Consider the following 13,523-nt stretch of genomic DNA (forward strand, 5'->3'; position numbering starts at 1 on the left):
CGCCCCTCTCTGCACATCAAATCTCGAGTCTTCACACCCCCCAGTTCACAATTATTATTCGTTTAGCTTGCTGCGCTTTGCAGAATCCATTTCAAACCGGTTTCATCTCTCGTCCGGGTGACACACGGACCCCTACACCGACTCGATCGGCCTCCTTGCTGGCCAAAGACCACCACCCTGTCACCCCGTGCTCTATACCCAAGTCTAAAACGCTTCGTTCATGCAAATGCCTCGCTTTTTGAAAATCAATATTAGTAATAATATTGCGGTTAGTTAACTATGACCGTACATTCGAGGGCAAGGTGGTGGCTTAACCTGTTTGGATGGGCCAACTTCCCCTTATGATCTTATCAGATTTCTTTGTTTGATCGCGAGAAGCTGCATAAAAGATGGCGAGCCCCAAGTTGAACGGGATTTCGTACTATCGGTGCATCCTGCCGCTTCCTGAGAGCGAGGCGAGACCGCTTTTGTGAGATCACAGCCCCCACGAAGTGCAATCAAAAGCCAATGTTTGATGAGCCGCGAAGAGACACATCCCAGCATCTTGCTCATATTGGTTCCGCCATCGCTGCCACTATCAAAACTCGTACTCCATATGATCACACTGCATATTTCCATCCACACCAATATTGAATCAACACGCCTTTTGGGAGATGGCGCGTACGACATTAATTTGATCTGCGAGAGGTCGCTATGGCTCAAGAGACCCAAGGAAAATTGGCGATCGCTCCCCAGGCTCGGGCCTAGACCACAGCTCAGCTGAGCGATGCCTAGCTCTTGTGTCCGTGCAAAGATATTTCTGGGCAGTCATGATCGGCCATCAGCTTTCAAATCGACACTATTGATCTGCAGGGTCAGTACTCTGTACACTGGACGGCTTAATTCTGATGGGATGATTCCATTCGGGCTTCAGCATCCGCATTGGCTTGCGAACGTAATTCCCTCGTAACAATTCCTGGTGTCTGCTCATGACCGATATGACTTTCTTATTTACCATGGGAGGCCTGCCTCATCCTAACTGTCGAACATTTCTACTCCGCACTGAGTCCTTCATTCAGAGGACCATTTTACCTTTCTTTTTCTTTTTCTTTTTCTTTTTCTTTTTTTTTTTTTTTTTTTTTTTTAAGGTCCCGTCGGGTCGAGCCTCGTGTCTATTTTGATTCTTTGGTCCCCGCAAATTCTCTTCATTTTCTTTGGGGCCCTGCAGCTTTCTCATTTCATTCTCAACTCGTCTGGCTAAAGGCAGAGACGCGAGGGGGCCATTCGTCCAGTGTCTTATGGGGTGGCTCTCTTGCCTGTACACCCATAGAGAGGCCTCCTCTTTCATGCCTTCTAAACCCCTTTGAGGAGTACGGAGTACCGGTATTTTCAACAGTTAACCACTAGCCTAAGAGGGGTCCATGTCCGGTTTGGCGGTCGAAGACCTTTCCACGAGCAATGAGGCAGAATATCTGTCTGGCAGATTTACCGATTTTGCTGATTTTAGACCTTGTTGATAATCCATACCTAAGATATCGATGTATTTTCTTGGGGTAGTCTATCAAATTTATGCCCTGGTAAATCCAAATTCCCATCAGCACAATTTAAGAACTCACAGAGAACCAGCAGTACGGCCCGGATGTGCGATCTGAGGGAGCATCAAGCCTATCGCATCTCACTGTTACCAGAAAATGGTATTGCATGATTATTTTGCTGACTGGGTCAGATGCTCATGTGGACGCAAAAGACTTAACACAATACCTTTTTCGAATAAGGCTCTCGATAATGCTAGGATAGTCTTCTCATCCACATTTTCTTTATTAGGTATGATCCTGGAACAATAGGGTGCAGTGATTCAACTCTTGTTTAAGCACATATATCAAACAACAGGAAGAAAACAGCGAGGAATCATACATTTCTCTCTATGGCATTATGTGACTTATATCTTAGTGTATTAGAGTACAAGAATAGCAGTACCTTTTGTGCAAAAACTCCCTTTCCATATCCATTCGTAACATATACTCCAAGAAGGTACAGTGCGGGTATCAAAATGTCCAAGAAAGGCATGATATATGTGTGTAGCCTCACCGACAAGAAAGGTAGGAAAAAGTGAAGAAACCAGTCCGACCACCAGATATCACCAAGCCAAAACCATGTATATAACGAAAAAGTCTTTTGAACTCACTTTATATCCCCGCTCTTCACTCCAACGCGCAAGCATTAAACCTCCTGTTTCATTTCGCTCCCGTTCCCGTTCTTCTCGGCTTTTAACCTCTTCTTCTCCCTCTGTGCTTCTAGCCGCTCCTGTCTCGCACGCTCCTGCTCCGCAAGACCGGTTCTTGTGACTTCATGCTTCTTGCTCAATTCTGTCTTCTTAATTCCTAGACTAAACAAGCAACCTAACGCCGCAACACAGGTGTAGAATATCCACAGTCGACTCAAAGCATGTGTGTATTCGCCGAATACAACGCGTTTTTGCTCCTCGGTGAGGAGGTGTGTCTTCTCGATGTTCGTGCCCGCGATGGTGCCCAGGAACGCGGGTGCTAGTTCCGGGCCAAGTGCGGCGCGAATTTTCGGAGCAGATTGTTTCATTACGTTCTGGAAGACGACACCACCAAGCACGAGGGAGGTGGATGTAGATAGTTGGCGCATGAACCCGAAGGTCGATGTTGCAGAAGCGACGTCGGAAGGCCTCATGGCTGATTGGATAGCGATGAGCGGGGCCTGGAAGTTAGGGCCGATTCCGATGCCAGAGATGAGCTGGTAGATGATGATGCGTGCCCAGGAGGCGTACGGTTTGAAGTCGATGAAAAGGCCGTAGCCGAGTGTCGTGATGAGGGCGCTGGCGCGGATGATCCATAGGTATTGACCTGTCTTGCGGATGACTATGGCGGCTGCAATGGAGAGGACGGCCAGGCCAATTGCTTGGGGAAGGATGTATACGCCGCTAAGAATGGGGCCGACGCCGAGGACGGTTTGGAAGTAGATTGGTAAGTAGTATGTTCCGGCGATGAAGCAGGTGGCTTGTGACCAGCTGACTCCAAGAAGGCAGATATTGCTCCAAGACTCAAAAAGCGCAGTGGGCATGATCGGGTATTTGGCAACTCTACGTTCAACGAGCCCAAAGAGGGCCAAAACGACGATGCCAAACACGATTAAACAAATAGTCGTGGCGGAGTCCCACGGGTACGTGATTCCTCCAAACTCCAACCCAAAAAGTAACATCAGAGTCCCGCCGATAATGGTCAGGGTCCCCAGCCAGTCAATCGCTTGGAGGCCGGCAACAAGTGGTGTCTTTGGGGACTCGATATTCAGCCAAAGGAGCAAAATGATGAGCGAGACGCCACCGACGGGGACTGTGTCCGAATTAGCATAATGGAACCAGTCTCATGTTTTAAAAGCGAGAGCTTGCAGAAACGACTTACGGTTGATATAAAAGCACCACCGCCAGGTGACTTCCTGAGTTAAAGCACCGCCAATCACAGGTCCAAGCGAGCCAGCAACAGCCCAAACAGCTCCAAACATTGCGTAATAAACAGGCCGTTCTCTAAGTACGGAGAATATAGTATTAGATGGTGTGACCGGAGTCGTAGAGCGTGGCAAGATTCTAAAAAAAAAAAAAAAAAAAAAAAAAAAAAAGGGAAAGAAAGGGGGAGGGGATTCTCACCTCGCACTGAACAGGTCACTCACGCAGATCTGTCCCAAGATAATGACACCTCCACCACCGATACCCTGCAGAGCTCTTCCGACCAAAAACATGGCAAGGGAGTTCGCTAGGGCGCAAATCAAGCTACCTACGAGGAACACGACATTTGCGAGAAGAACGATAATTTTGCGCCCCCAGATGTCGCTCAGCTTTCCCCACAGCGGCAAACATGCGGCATTAGCAAGGAGATATGACGAAGCCATCCACGTATAAGACGTTTCATTGGCATCGAACTGAGCAGCAATCGTAGGCAGAGCAGTGGAAATAATGGTCTTGAGAGATAAGGAATTAGAGCCATGATCCGATCACTTATGGCGGAGAAGAAGCGACTAACCATATCTAAAGCTGCCAGGAAGAGCGCCAACTAATCAACTATCCATCAGCTTCCGTATACATAAGCTTGCTTTGCGATAAGCTGGGTCCTTACGCATAATGCCCCCATAATCGCGATCACCCGCTTCCTGTTCATTTTCTCGCTTTGAGAAGGTGTTAGTTGCAACGGATTTTGTTCCTCTTGCGTTGCGGGCGATTCAGCAGGATCATCTTCGCCAGCGTTGTCGTTTGAATTCACTGTCGATGACGATGGCGATATGTTTTCTCCTCGGAGTGAACCATCTATCTCTTTCTCCTGCCCATCTTGAAGGTCGACACTATCCGTTACGGTGCAACGAGACTCAGCCGAAAGACCATCAAGCGGCCGTTGATCTGTGGAATGCGCCATCACCGCAGGGAATAATATCAAGGCATGAAATTGAGAATATTCTTCGTTACCAAGGCGGCGGAAATGAAAACTCGGGGGTTTGGGGAAGGATGGATAAGCTTTTCGCAAATGTCTGGTTCCTGGAAACGCTAGACGGGGTGTCGCTTTTCCCGAGAGTCTCAGTGACCATCCAGATCTTAAAAATGGAAGCCCGTCAAGAGGCGTGTCTTCGCACCCTCTATACAGCCTTTCGCCGTGGATTTTCCTGTCTGCCCGGAGCGAACCTCCCAGTTATCGAGAGGATTGTAGAATAAAAAAGAAACAACTCTGCCTGACTCAACAAAATACCAAGTGGGTCATTTTTCGCTGTCAAGAAGCCGAAGCCCATCCCTGCTTCGTCGTAGTCCAGCTTGTCGGGGTTAAACGACGCCGCTCCCGATGGTTAGATCCTCGCTCTTTCGCGAGCCGACCGTCACGGCGGATGCCCATTTCGAAGGCACTTGGTCATCTCCTTCTAGAACAAACCGAGTAGCCAGACCCAAGGGCCCGAGTACCCTCCACAAAGCCAAATTGATATTGGCTCGACGCCGCTGAGCTCACACGGCACGAAACAAACGAGCGAAGCACTCCGTACGGAGTACTTTCGTCTAACTCCGGCAAGCCGGAGATAAGCTTGCTTTGGGGCTGTCCATTCTCCTCCAGATCTCAAAGTCATTCGCAACTTATACGAGAATTTGAAATACCATGGTTGTCCGAGCTGGCAAGGTTGCTGAAATAGACACTCCGTACTCCATACGCAGTTACTCTGGATTTGTTGTTAGTTCCTTCATGCGATCGGCATACACTTCCCCCTGTCGTGTAACGCCGCCGTGGCCAAGCGCTGTTGGCGCGTCCTCCACGTGTTGAAGCTGAAGAGAGAAAAATTCAACTCTCCACCAGTTCCTTTGAGGTATCTTCTGGCCGCTGTTTCTCTTGTCTGGTAGTGTTCTGCACCCTCTGGGTTGCTTTTGGCACAAATCCCCAAGATGAAGCCTTGCCATTTGGAAAAATCCTCACGCGTCCATAAATTCCAAAGGAAGAGTTTGGGATGATCCTACCAACGCCAAATTGACTAGGTCTAAATATTCTCTGACAGTCAAAAAATCGGAGATACAACTGTTGACATCGACAACTTCTGATACAAATGGGCCTTTAATTGACTGATGACTTGCTGCAGCACAGCCAGCATCAAACTCCCGGCCAGCTCCAAAATCAACCCAAAGAGGTCCAGGCTTGTTCACTGCTAAACAATTCCGAATGCACGCGAATAACAATCAAGGCCATCGTGCACCGGTACTTACCATCACGATAACTCGCAATTTTGCCGTCCAGTGACTTCTTAAATTAATCCTTCAACAGACATCCTCCGAATGATTTAAGATGATGCACTGACAGCAAGGATGGCCTCTCTATGCAAAGAGGAAGTCAAATTTCTTCCTTTAGATGGGTTGATATGCACCCCTTCAAGAGGCGCCAAAGAGAGGTGTTTATCAGCCATTTTCTGTGCAAGGTTCAAGCAACAGGTCCATTGCCCACCATGGACGCCAGTAATCTTCTTTCGAAATCATCCTCTACCGATCCACTACGGCTTGGACGAAATAACTTCTATGGCGGGATTAGCTAAATAGCCTATCCCGTCCCCAATTTCTTTTCTTTTCTTTTCTTTTATTCATGAGACCTTGATTTTCAAGTCTGCGCCAGCGAATTTAGCTTCTGGAACTGGTTAGGGCTTGATTTATTCAGACATATAGACCCTTGGATGACACTATCTGATCGAAACCCATTTTGCAGGGCACGGATTTACCATTTGCTTCTTCGATTCTTCGATCATTCCAGTTGGATATTCACCTCAATGATAAGTTTAGTTAATCGAGAAGCTGAATGGATGGCTCGTACCTTACCTAGAGTGAATCGGCGCACTCGTGGTCTGTCATATACTGCAACACCTCTTCTGATTACATTTCATAACTCGACAAAAAGAATTCCAAAGACACTTCCCTGTGACAGCGGGTCCACATGCCAGAAATTTGCAGTTTTAACCTGTTGAAGTGCGCTCTGAGCCTTGAAAGCTCGATTAATCTAGAAATTGACTCGCCAAGAAGTGACACTTACTTTGATGCTAAATCTCTTTCGTAGGGTTAATTAGTTATCCTGATCTTTGGCTTTTGGCCTCTCGCGAGGTCGAGGCCCGTGCCAAGCGCGATGGTAAACGGCCAAGTTTCTCGTATTGAGTAATCACAAAACATCTGAATAGTAATCTTCTATCTGGGCTGGCACAGATTGGCTTGGGGAGAAAGTTAGAAGTTGCACTCCAAGGCTGAGTTGCGGATAAGCATTGCATCCCCTAGACCCCGCCGTCAACATCGGGTGCTTCATGAACAGTCCAATAATGCTAATAGATTCAATCTCCTTTCTGCCTAGATGCACTTGGGCCGGATTCGATAATTGACTTCAGGCAGACTGTGATCATGATGCAATGTGCAACTAGATCGTGATATTGAACACGCATACATACATATATGTACATAAATGCAATAACTCCCGCTTTCCACTTTTTTTTTTTTTTTTTTTTAAATATATCCACAAGAGTGTACCCTCAATATTCGAAGCAAAGAAGCATTCCATCCAACTCCAATAGCGGAGAGATACCCTTGTCGTTCCATCTTCCAAGATCCTTCAAGCAAACTTTCCATATCAGCGTTTCAAGCTATGGCTTTTCCAGTCTTCATTAACCTCTCAACGACCAAGCTCTCCGCCGCAACTACTTTCTATGAAACAATGGGCTTCATAAAACATCCCTTCTTCAGTTCCGAACATGGCCATGCGATGGTCCATTCCCGCAACCACGACATCGTGGTCATGATTTCCAGTGCGGACCACTTCCAGAAATTCATCCCTGCCTCACGGCGAACCCCAGAAACAACCATTGACGAGGTTTCCAAGAACGTGGTACTCCTCGGCTTGCCTGCTAAAAGCAAGCAGGAGGTTGACGAATTGGTTGAGAGGGCCGCGAGTGCGGGCGGGAAAGCATTTCCTGCCGTCAAGATGGAAGGATGTGATGAAAGCATGATGTACACGCGGGCGTTTGCTGATTTGGATGGGTATTTGTGGGAGATGGTTTGGTGCGAGGAGGGCATGGTCAAGATGGCTGATGAAGCGTTGTCGAAGAGAATAGAGGAATTGGAGAAGAAGAGTGATGCTTGAATTCGTGGCGCTAGGGGGTCCGAGAAAGGATGGAGCGTTCAAACTTACTGATGTGCTGGTGTGATTTGAGGAGATACCCTTTGAGCTCAATGTCATACTTTTGTGTCTGTCTATCGGATACCTGAATCAAAAGCAACTCGAGATATTCGAGACCAAAAAAAAAAAGAAAAAAAAAAGAAAAACCAAAAGGTCATGCATATGCAATGGATATAAATGTGGTCGTGCCATATGGACATCAAATTATCGTCTCATGGCCGTCTCACGCTATTCTCGTAGCTGTATTATTTCTAACGGAGGTATGTTAGCATCAAACCGGACCAAGGGTGGAGAATGGAGGTACCTGTTAAAAACTCCTCGAAGCTCACTGTTATATAACCATCCCGGTCTTCGTCATACTTCTTGAACACATCCGTCATTCTTTTTAACGTCAAGCAGGCCTGAACGAATAGATCAAAGCTCATCCCACCCTTTTCGCCGGATAGAACTGGAGCACCCCTTCCTCGACCTTTATTCTCAAAGGTCTTATATAGGAGATTCACGAACGATTGGCTCAACCTATAGCCAAATGCGACCAGCGCCTTACTAAACTCTGGTAAACTGATGCGGCCACTGCGATCTTCATCAAACCGGTCAAATAATTCTCTCCAGGCAGCTAAAAAGCGCCATAGCGCAACAAATTCATCAAATGTCACCCGACAATTGCCGTCTCTGTCAAACATTCGGATCATCATCTTAACCGTTTGGGGATCGAAAGAAGTATAGTCTCCGTTTACCAGTGCGGATCCTAACTCGTGTTCAGATAATGAGCCTGTGTTAGAAGCGTTCGCGGCACGAAAGAGCGGGAAGAGATCTTGGGGATTGTCGGATGCGGGCACTCCGGGCGCTTGTCCCGGCCGGGGTGTCCGCGGGGGCAAAGAGGATGCGGGAGGGCGGTTCTGCGTTGGGTGCATGGGTCGTGGGCCATGGCCATAGCTCTGTGGAGGAGGTGAATATATTCGATTACCAGTATTCGAACTCGGAACAGGAGGTCTTGAAGCTGGGGGGTAAGTCTGCTGGTGATGTGGAGCATTTGGATGGGCACGCGGCGGAAGTCCGCCGCCTGGTGGTGGCTGACTGTGGGCGTGAGATTGCGGATGGGAAGACCGCATTTGCCCTAGCATCTGCGCAGCCTGTTTTCCTGTGTTACTATGGTGACATTGGAATGCCGCTTCCTCCGGCCAGAAATGCGGAGGTTAATCGCATACCTGCTCCGGCTCTGCATGCCTAAGTTCGGATTTCTTAGCGGTAGCTGTGGAATCGCGAGGGCAAACTGAAGATACTTACGCTGGAAGCGCATCCGGGTTAAATGCGCTATTATACGCCATTGTACGCTGGTTTGTTCAGCACCTCACCGTCGTTCTTGATACTTGGAAGCCTGGAGGAGGGGGTGAAAAATGGGAGCAAGGAGTCGACAACTTTTAGATTGCGTTCGACGAAGACACAAACATTACTGGGCGCAACCGTGGCCTTCACGCTCAAGAGGAGCTCACCAAGCTGGCTAGTGCGTTTGATCTACTCTTTACGCTCAGCTGCCCCATTGACTCTCTTTCGAAACGCCCTCTTTGACGCGGCTCAACAGCAGCTTCTCCCCGCCAAGCATCGCGGGCGCCAAGCTCAGGTCACATGTTTTCCGCATCAAGGTTCGACACCTTTCCTCATTAAACCTAGCCTGTTGCTGCCCTGGATTTCCGCCAGGGGTTAGTAAGCGCTAGCGCTGATTGGCTGGTAAGACATCCCGCCCGTGTACCGTTTTCTCAGGGCGGATGGAACAGGGCATGAATTGTTCGTGACGACGGGCGGCGTGATGGCGATCTGATAATAGACATAGTAGATTTATAACCTGTTCGCCGCGGGTTGTGCGTTTCGTGCTGAATCTAAAGGACAGTCATGGAAGACAGCTCCCAACAGACCTCAGCCCATTCGGTATCCGCCCTGAGTTCATGGCGGCGTTATTTCCCCGACGGAGATGTCTGGGTTTTCGGATATGGGTGCGTGAGTGTTTGCAACTAGTTATCTGCCGCTCGATGTTGAGTCTGGGCTCCGTCCCGGTGCTTTATTGCTTTTTCCTGTTTAAGGAGGTCTGTGCGAGTACCGCTAATGCATTGATGAACAGGAGTTTGATATGGAAACCGCCTCCGCATTATGGTATGTTTCAATACATCAGATGAGGCACCCGAAAATTATGTGTACCGATGAGGAGCCATTACTCCATATTGGGTTCAACTTTACATTTTATTTTTCTCATATTTGCGAATTTCATGAGATACACGGAGAGCATTAAGCCGTGGCCTCCCCGAGATGTAACAAGCCACAACGCTGGTTTGAGTTTCGAGAAGATATGCAATGAGACGCTCCATTACTCCGTACTCGGTATTCTCCTGAGGTTCCTGCTGGTGCTAATTGATTGGAGTTTAGACCGGCGTCTTCCAGGCTATATCAAAGGCTATGTTCGGCGATTCTGGCAGGTATGTCCTGTGTCAACCAACTGTCCAACTTCACACGCCCAGGCACACCATAGCATTCAGCCAACGCGGGTTGTCGTGGTTAAGAGAAGCTAATTTTTATCGTCTCCCGTAATTTTCCCTTGTCAAGGCAAGGTATGGAGCACAGTTCCTCTAGACCTGAAAGTGACATTTTTCTTGTTCCCAACCACGTCCCGTTTTGTTGAAAATACCGTCGGATTCCGGGACCTTTCAGCCGTCAATACGCGTTGCATCCCCTAATCAACATGGATCGGCTGAATGGAAATGGACACCTTTCAGTGCTAATTCGTAATTCTAATACCCAGCGCGGATCACCGTGGCACCCCTGAGTCCAATGGCCGTGTGGTCACAGTCATAGAGCGCTCCTTTTGGGAGACTTTGTCCGATCCTGTTAGTACTCCCTAGGCTCTTTGCCTCCCCGTCTTTCATTTGGGAATAAAGGGTCGCTCTCACAACTTTTTTCTTTTTTTCCCTTTTTTTTTTTTTTTTTTTTTTTTTTTTTTTTGGCTTGTATCCCATTTACAGGCAACAAAACCAGCTTATCCTCAAACCACACAGCATCAAGATGTCCAGCCAAACTCCAACGAATCGTTGGTTTGGGGTGCAGCGTACCACATTCCCGCCTCCCACGCCGAAGAGGTCAACGCCTATCTCGATCACCGTGAAATAAACGGCTACAGCGTCCACTACACCCCTTTCCATCCGTACACGCCTTCAACCCAGGGGGGCGAGCCCGACGCACCCGATCCATCGAACTCATCTCCATCATTCCTCTGCATGGTTTACATCGGCCTTCCAACAAATTCTCAGTTCCTCCGAAACCCGACAGATCGCGATCCGTCCTCTGTGGCGGGTGTGATTGCTAAAAGTCGTGGTCAGAGTGGCGAGAATAAAGAGTACTTGTATCTGCTAGAGAAAGCCCTTGAAGGGATCGGACTGGGCTACGCCGACGCCCATGTTACGGATTTAGTGCGAAGGGTTAGAGCGTTGGAGGGTGTTCGCGAGGGCAGAAAGAGCCAGAGTGAGATTGACGTGGAGAAAATTACTATCCCAGAAGCGGAATATAGGGAAGACGAGGCGATGGAAGAGGTGGATGAACATGTTGAGCGGAAAGCATGATGAAGTGATTGCGATTTGTCCAGGCTAAGCTGTGTTTATTTCCCCCTTATTAGATATTAGACTTGGTCTACATACAAGTTCATAGGTTTACCAAGCAGTTACTGAAGATTTATTTAGAGTAGAGCTAACGAAACTATATTCAGAGCAGAAGCCGAAAGGATCTGAAATTCGACCACCAAGCAGCATTCCCTCATCACCCTTGTTTGCGTACATGCGTACATACACCAATAGAGTAGAAAATGAGAAGCAAGTAGTAGCAATTTCAACAAAAGGAAAATAGTGACAAAAATTCGGGAGCTGGACTTTTTGCCGGGTCAAAATCAAAGAACAAACCAAAACGAAGGACTACAAATAGGAAAGCAAAAGGAATGTTCATCGTACCGCCAGCCCTCGTAAATCCGGAGAAGAGAATCAAAGGCAAGACAGAAAAGGGAATGGACAGACAATATCAGGCCGTGTATTCGAGTAACCACAATTCGGACAAGAGGACCTAGCATGTCAGTCATTAAGAATCGAAAATAAGGAAGAGAAATTAGAGAGCAAATCGTTAGAGAAGCTATCAAGATGCTATCCCAATGCCTTGGAACTTTCGTACATCCCTCCTCAATGTCAGCTCACCAACAAAAGGACATAAGAAATGCAGCCAGGGTTCATCATATGCGAATAGGACTTGGAAAAAGTGAGAAGCAAGACTCGCTTCGGCCTCTAATCGCCCAACTTACGGCTCAGGCAGCAGATCCGCCCTGGTTTTGGTTGGACCAGTTCTGTTGATAGCCGCCCCATCCTATAAATTCCAAGAAGAGACTGGTCAGTTTTGCGAGTGACAATCTCTTGGTGAAGATTAGAAAAGCGAAAATAAAAATCCTACCTCCTCCAGTACCACCCTGACGCTGGTCATAGCCACCTCCATTGTTGCCACCTTCATCAAACACGTGCATCAGCTAGGATCGACTTTTCTGATAAGGTGCTATAACTATGAGGAAGAAAGCTCACCATAACCACCTCGATTGTAACCACCTGCTCCACCGCCTTCGAAACGGCTGTAGTTGCTGCGGTTAAAGCCGTCGTTGCGCGGGCCAGACGGGCGATCAGCAGCCTTGTCAACGCGAATGGTGCGACCATCAAACCTGCATCGATCAACTTTTAATGCTGCCCAGAAATGGTTTATGGAGAAGAGAGCTGCTTTTTGAATGAGAAAATGAGGGAGGTTTTAACGTACTCCTGGTTGTTCATCTCGTTCATAGCGGCTTCCGCCTCGCCCTCACTGGCAAAACGAACAAATCCAAATCCCCGACTGCGGTTGGTATCGCGATCCTTCACGACGATCTATTTCAGTTTAGAATAAGACACTCATATCGCTTTCACCGCTTCGAATTGAACGAGCAGCCCAGGATCATATAATAACTAACAGCCTCCTCGATGCTTCCAAACTTGGAGAAGCCCTGACGTAGGGTTTCATCGGTGGTATGCCATGCTAGGCCTCTTAGGAAGTTGAATTATTAGGTTAGTACTGACGCGAGGGTGCGCAGAAGGCCGAGATGGAATTGAAAAACTAACCCAATGAACAATTTGGACATGATGACACCAAATAGGATAGATTTGATGAATCGAATAGTAGCAAGTGATAGAAATAACTTTAGAAGCAAAGGAGTATGCTGTTAGCTTGGAACCAGAAAAATAAATTGAGAGTCAAAAGGTTGATCTGGGCTGAAGGAACACCAAGATGTGGTGGTAAATTTATGATCGTAATGTTTTTCAGGACGCAAGCATGAATGTTTCACACGTAACAAAGCAAAACAGTGTTGCCGGGAGCGATATACAGGCCGCACGGGATAGGTATGACTCTGCGCAGTCAGGACAAAACAGGAAGAATGTCCAGCACAAGATTCACATCAAAGTGGGGGAGAGAACATGTCAAAAAGGAATCAAGTGATCTAACCCTTTCTGGCAATGATTCTATGTGCACTCTGGATGCTGATTTGAATATGCCGGCTCTGAGTAATAGTCGCAAGGCAGACACTGGCCGGGGAGCAAGAGTGGTGGAAGCAGCCGGTTCTCAAGATGGAGGGGTCAGCAGATGGTTTTAAAGGCCCTGCATCCAACAGGAAAATAAATCCAAGTGGTGCGAGAGTAGACGAGAAAAAGTAAAATATGAGAAAAAATATTCAAAGGTTTTCAACTGAAAAATAAAAAATAATTTCAACTGACAAAGTTGAAAACCTTTGAATATTTTTCAAGCACACTGCGAAGGGTG

At 47.6% G+C, this 13,523-nt stretch overlaps 6 protein-coding genes across 6 annotated transcripts; 2 read left to right on the top strand and 4 right to left on the bottom strand.

Annotated features, from left to right (window-relative positions):
- Positions 1-2,199: 2,199 nt before the first annotated feature.
- Positions 2,200-4,406, bottom strand: CIMG_07658 (drug:H+ antiporter-2; the record flags this gene model as incomplete). The annotated part of the gene is made up of 5 exons (XM_001240494.1): positions 2,200-3,335; positions 3,405-3,526; positions 3,647-3,957; positions 4,020-4,049; positions 4,113-4,406. The coding sequence occupies 5 exons, from the start codon at positions 4,404-4,406 to the stop codon at positions 2,200-2,202; spliced, it is 1,893 nt and encodes a 630-aa protein (XP_001240495.1).
- A 779-nt stretch (positions 4,407-5,185) lies between these two features.
- CIMG_13318 (uncharacterized protein) lies at positions 5,186-5,922 on the bottom strand (the record flags this gene model as incomplete). The annotated part of the gene is made up of 4 exons (XM_004445121.1): positions 5,186-5,293; positions 5,483-5,667; positions 5,726-5,762; positions 5,818-5,922. 4 exons carry the CDS (start codon positions 5,920-5,922, stop codon positions 5,186-5,188), a joined length of 435 nt encoding a protein of 144 aa, XP_004445178.1.
- Positions 5,923-7,133: 1,211 nt separating this feature from the next.
- Positions 7,134-7,628, top strand: CIMG_07656 (glyoxalase/bleomycin resistance protein/dioxygenase; the record flags this gene model as incomplete). The annotated part of the gene is made up of 1 exon (XM_001240492.2): positions 7,134-7,628. The coding sequence occupies one exon, from the start codon at positions 7,134-7,136 to the stop codon at positions 7,626-7,628; it is 495 nt and encodes a 164-aa protein (XP_001240493.2).
- Positions 7,629-7,892: 264 nt separating this feature from the next.
- Positions 7,893-9,197, bottom strand: CIMG_07655 (EF hand domain-containing protein; the record flags this gene model as incomplete). Its single annotated transcript, XM_001240491.2, has 4 exons — positions 8,952-9,197; positions 8,873-8,891; positions 7,969-8,797; positions 7,893-7,915 (listed from the first exon to the last, which is right to left on the bottom strand). The coding sequence occupies exons 1-4, from the start codon at positions 8,990-8,992 to the stop codon at positions 7,893-7,895; spliced, it is 912 nt and encodes a 303-aa protein (XP_001240492.1). The 5' UTR covers positions 8,993-9,197.
- Positions 9,198-9,554: 357 nt separating this feature from the next.
- CIMG_07654 (cation transporter ChaC) lies at positions 9,555-11,269 on the top strand (the record flags this gene model as incomplete). Its single annotated transcript, XM_001240490.2, has 6 exons — positions 9,555-9,655; positions 9,781-9,812; positions 10,083-10,132; positions 10,260-10,264; positions 10,456-10,540; positions 10,709-11,269. 6 exons carry the CDS (start codon positions 9,555-9,557, stop codon positions 11,267-11,269), a joined length of 834 nt encoding a protein of 277 aa, XP_001240491.2.
- A 519-nt stretch (positions 11,270-11,788) lies between these two features.
- Positions 11,789-13,519, bottom strand: CIMG_07653 (glycine-rich RNA-binding protein). Its single transcript, XM_001240489.2, has 7 exons — positions 13,209-13,519; positions 12,827-12,903; positions 12,679-12,751; positions 12,489-12,595; positions 12,263-12,396; positions 12,138-12,188; positions 11,789-12,053 (listed from the first exon to the last, which is right to left on the bottom strand). The coding sequence occupies exons 2-7, from the start codon at positions 12,844-12,846 to the stop codon at positions 11,995-11,997; spliced, it is 444 nt and encodes a 147-aa protein (XP_001240490.1). The 5' UTR covers positions 12,847-12,903; positions 13,209-13,519; the 3' UTR covers positions 11,789-11,994.
- Between the last annotated feature and the right edge of the window lie 4 nt (positions 13,520-13,523).

The sequence above is a fragment of the Coccidioides immitis genome, assembly GCF_000149335.2.
Source record: "Coccidioides immitis RS genomic scaffold supercont3.3, whole genome shotgun sequence".
In the NCBI taxonomy this organism is placed as follows: Eukaryota; Fungi; Ascomycota; class Eurotiomycetes; order Onygenales; family Onygenaceae; genus Coccidioides; species Coccidioides immitis.

What these genes read in the sequence shown, in the direction of transcription:
- CIMG_07653 (XM_001240489.2), bottom strand. Translation starts at nt 12,846, where the DNA reads ATGTCCAAATTGTTCATTGG. An exon ending in ATGTCCAAATTGTTCATTGG is followed by an intron (nt 12,752 to 12,826) that starts GTTAGTTTTTCA and finishes CAACTTCCTAAG; the next exon opens with AGGCCTAGCATGGCATACCA. An exon ending in AACGAGATGAACAACCAGGA is followed by an intron (nt 12,397 to 12,488) that starts GTACGTTAAAAC and finishes TGATCGATGCAG; the next exon opens with GTTTGATGGTCGCACCATTC.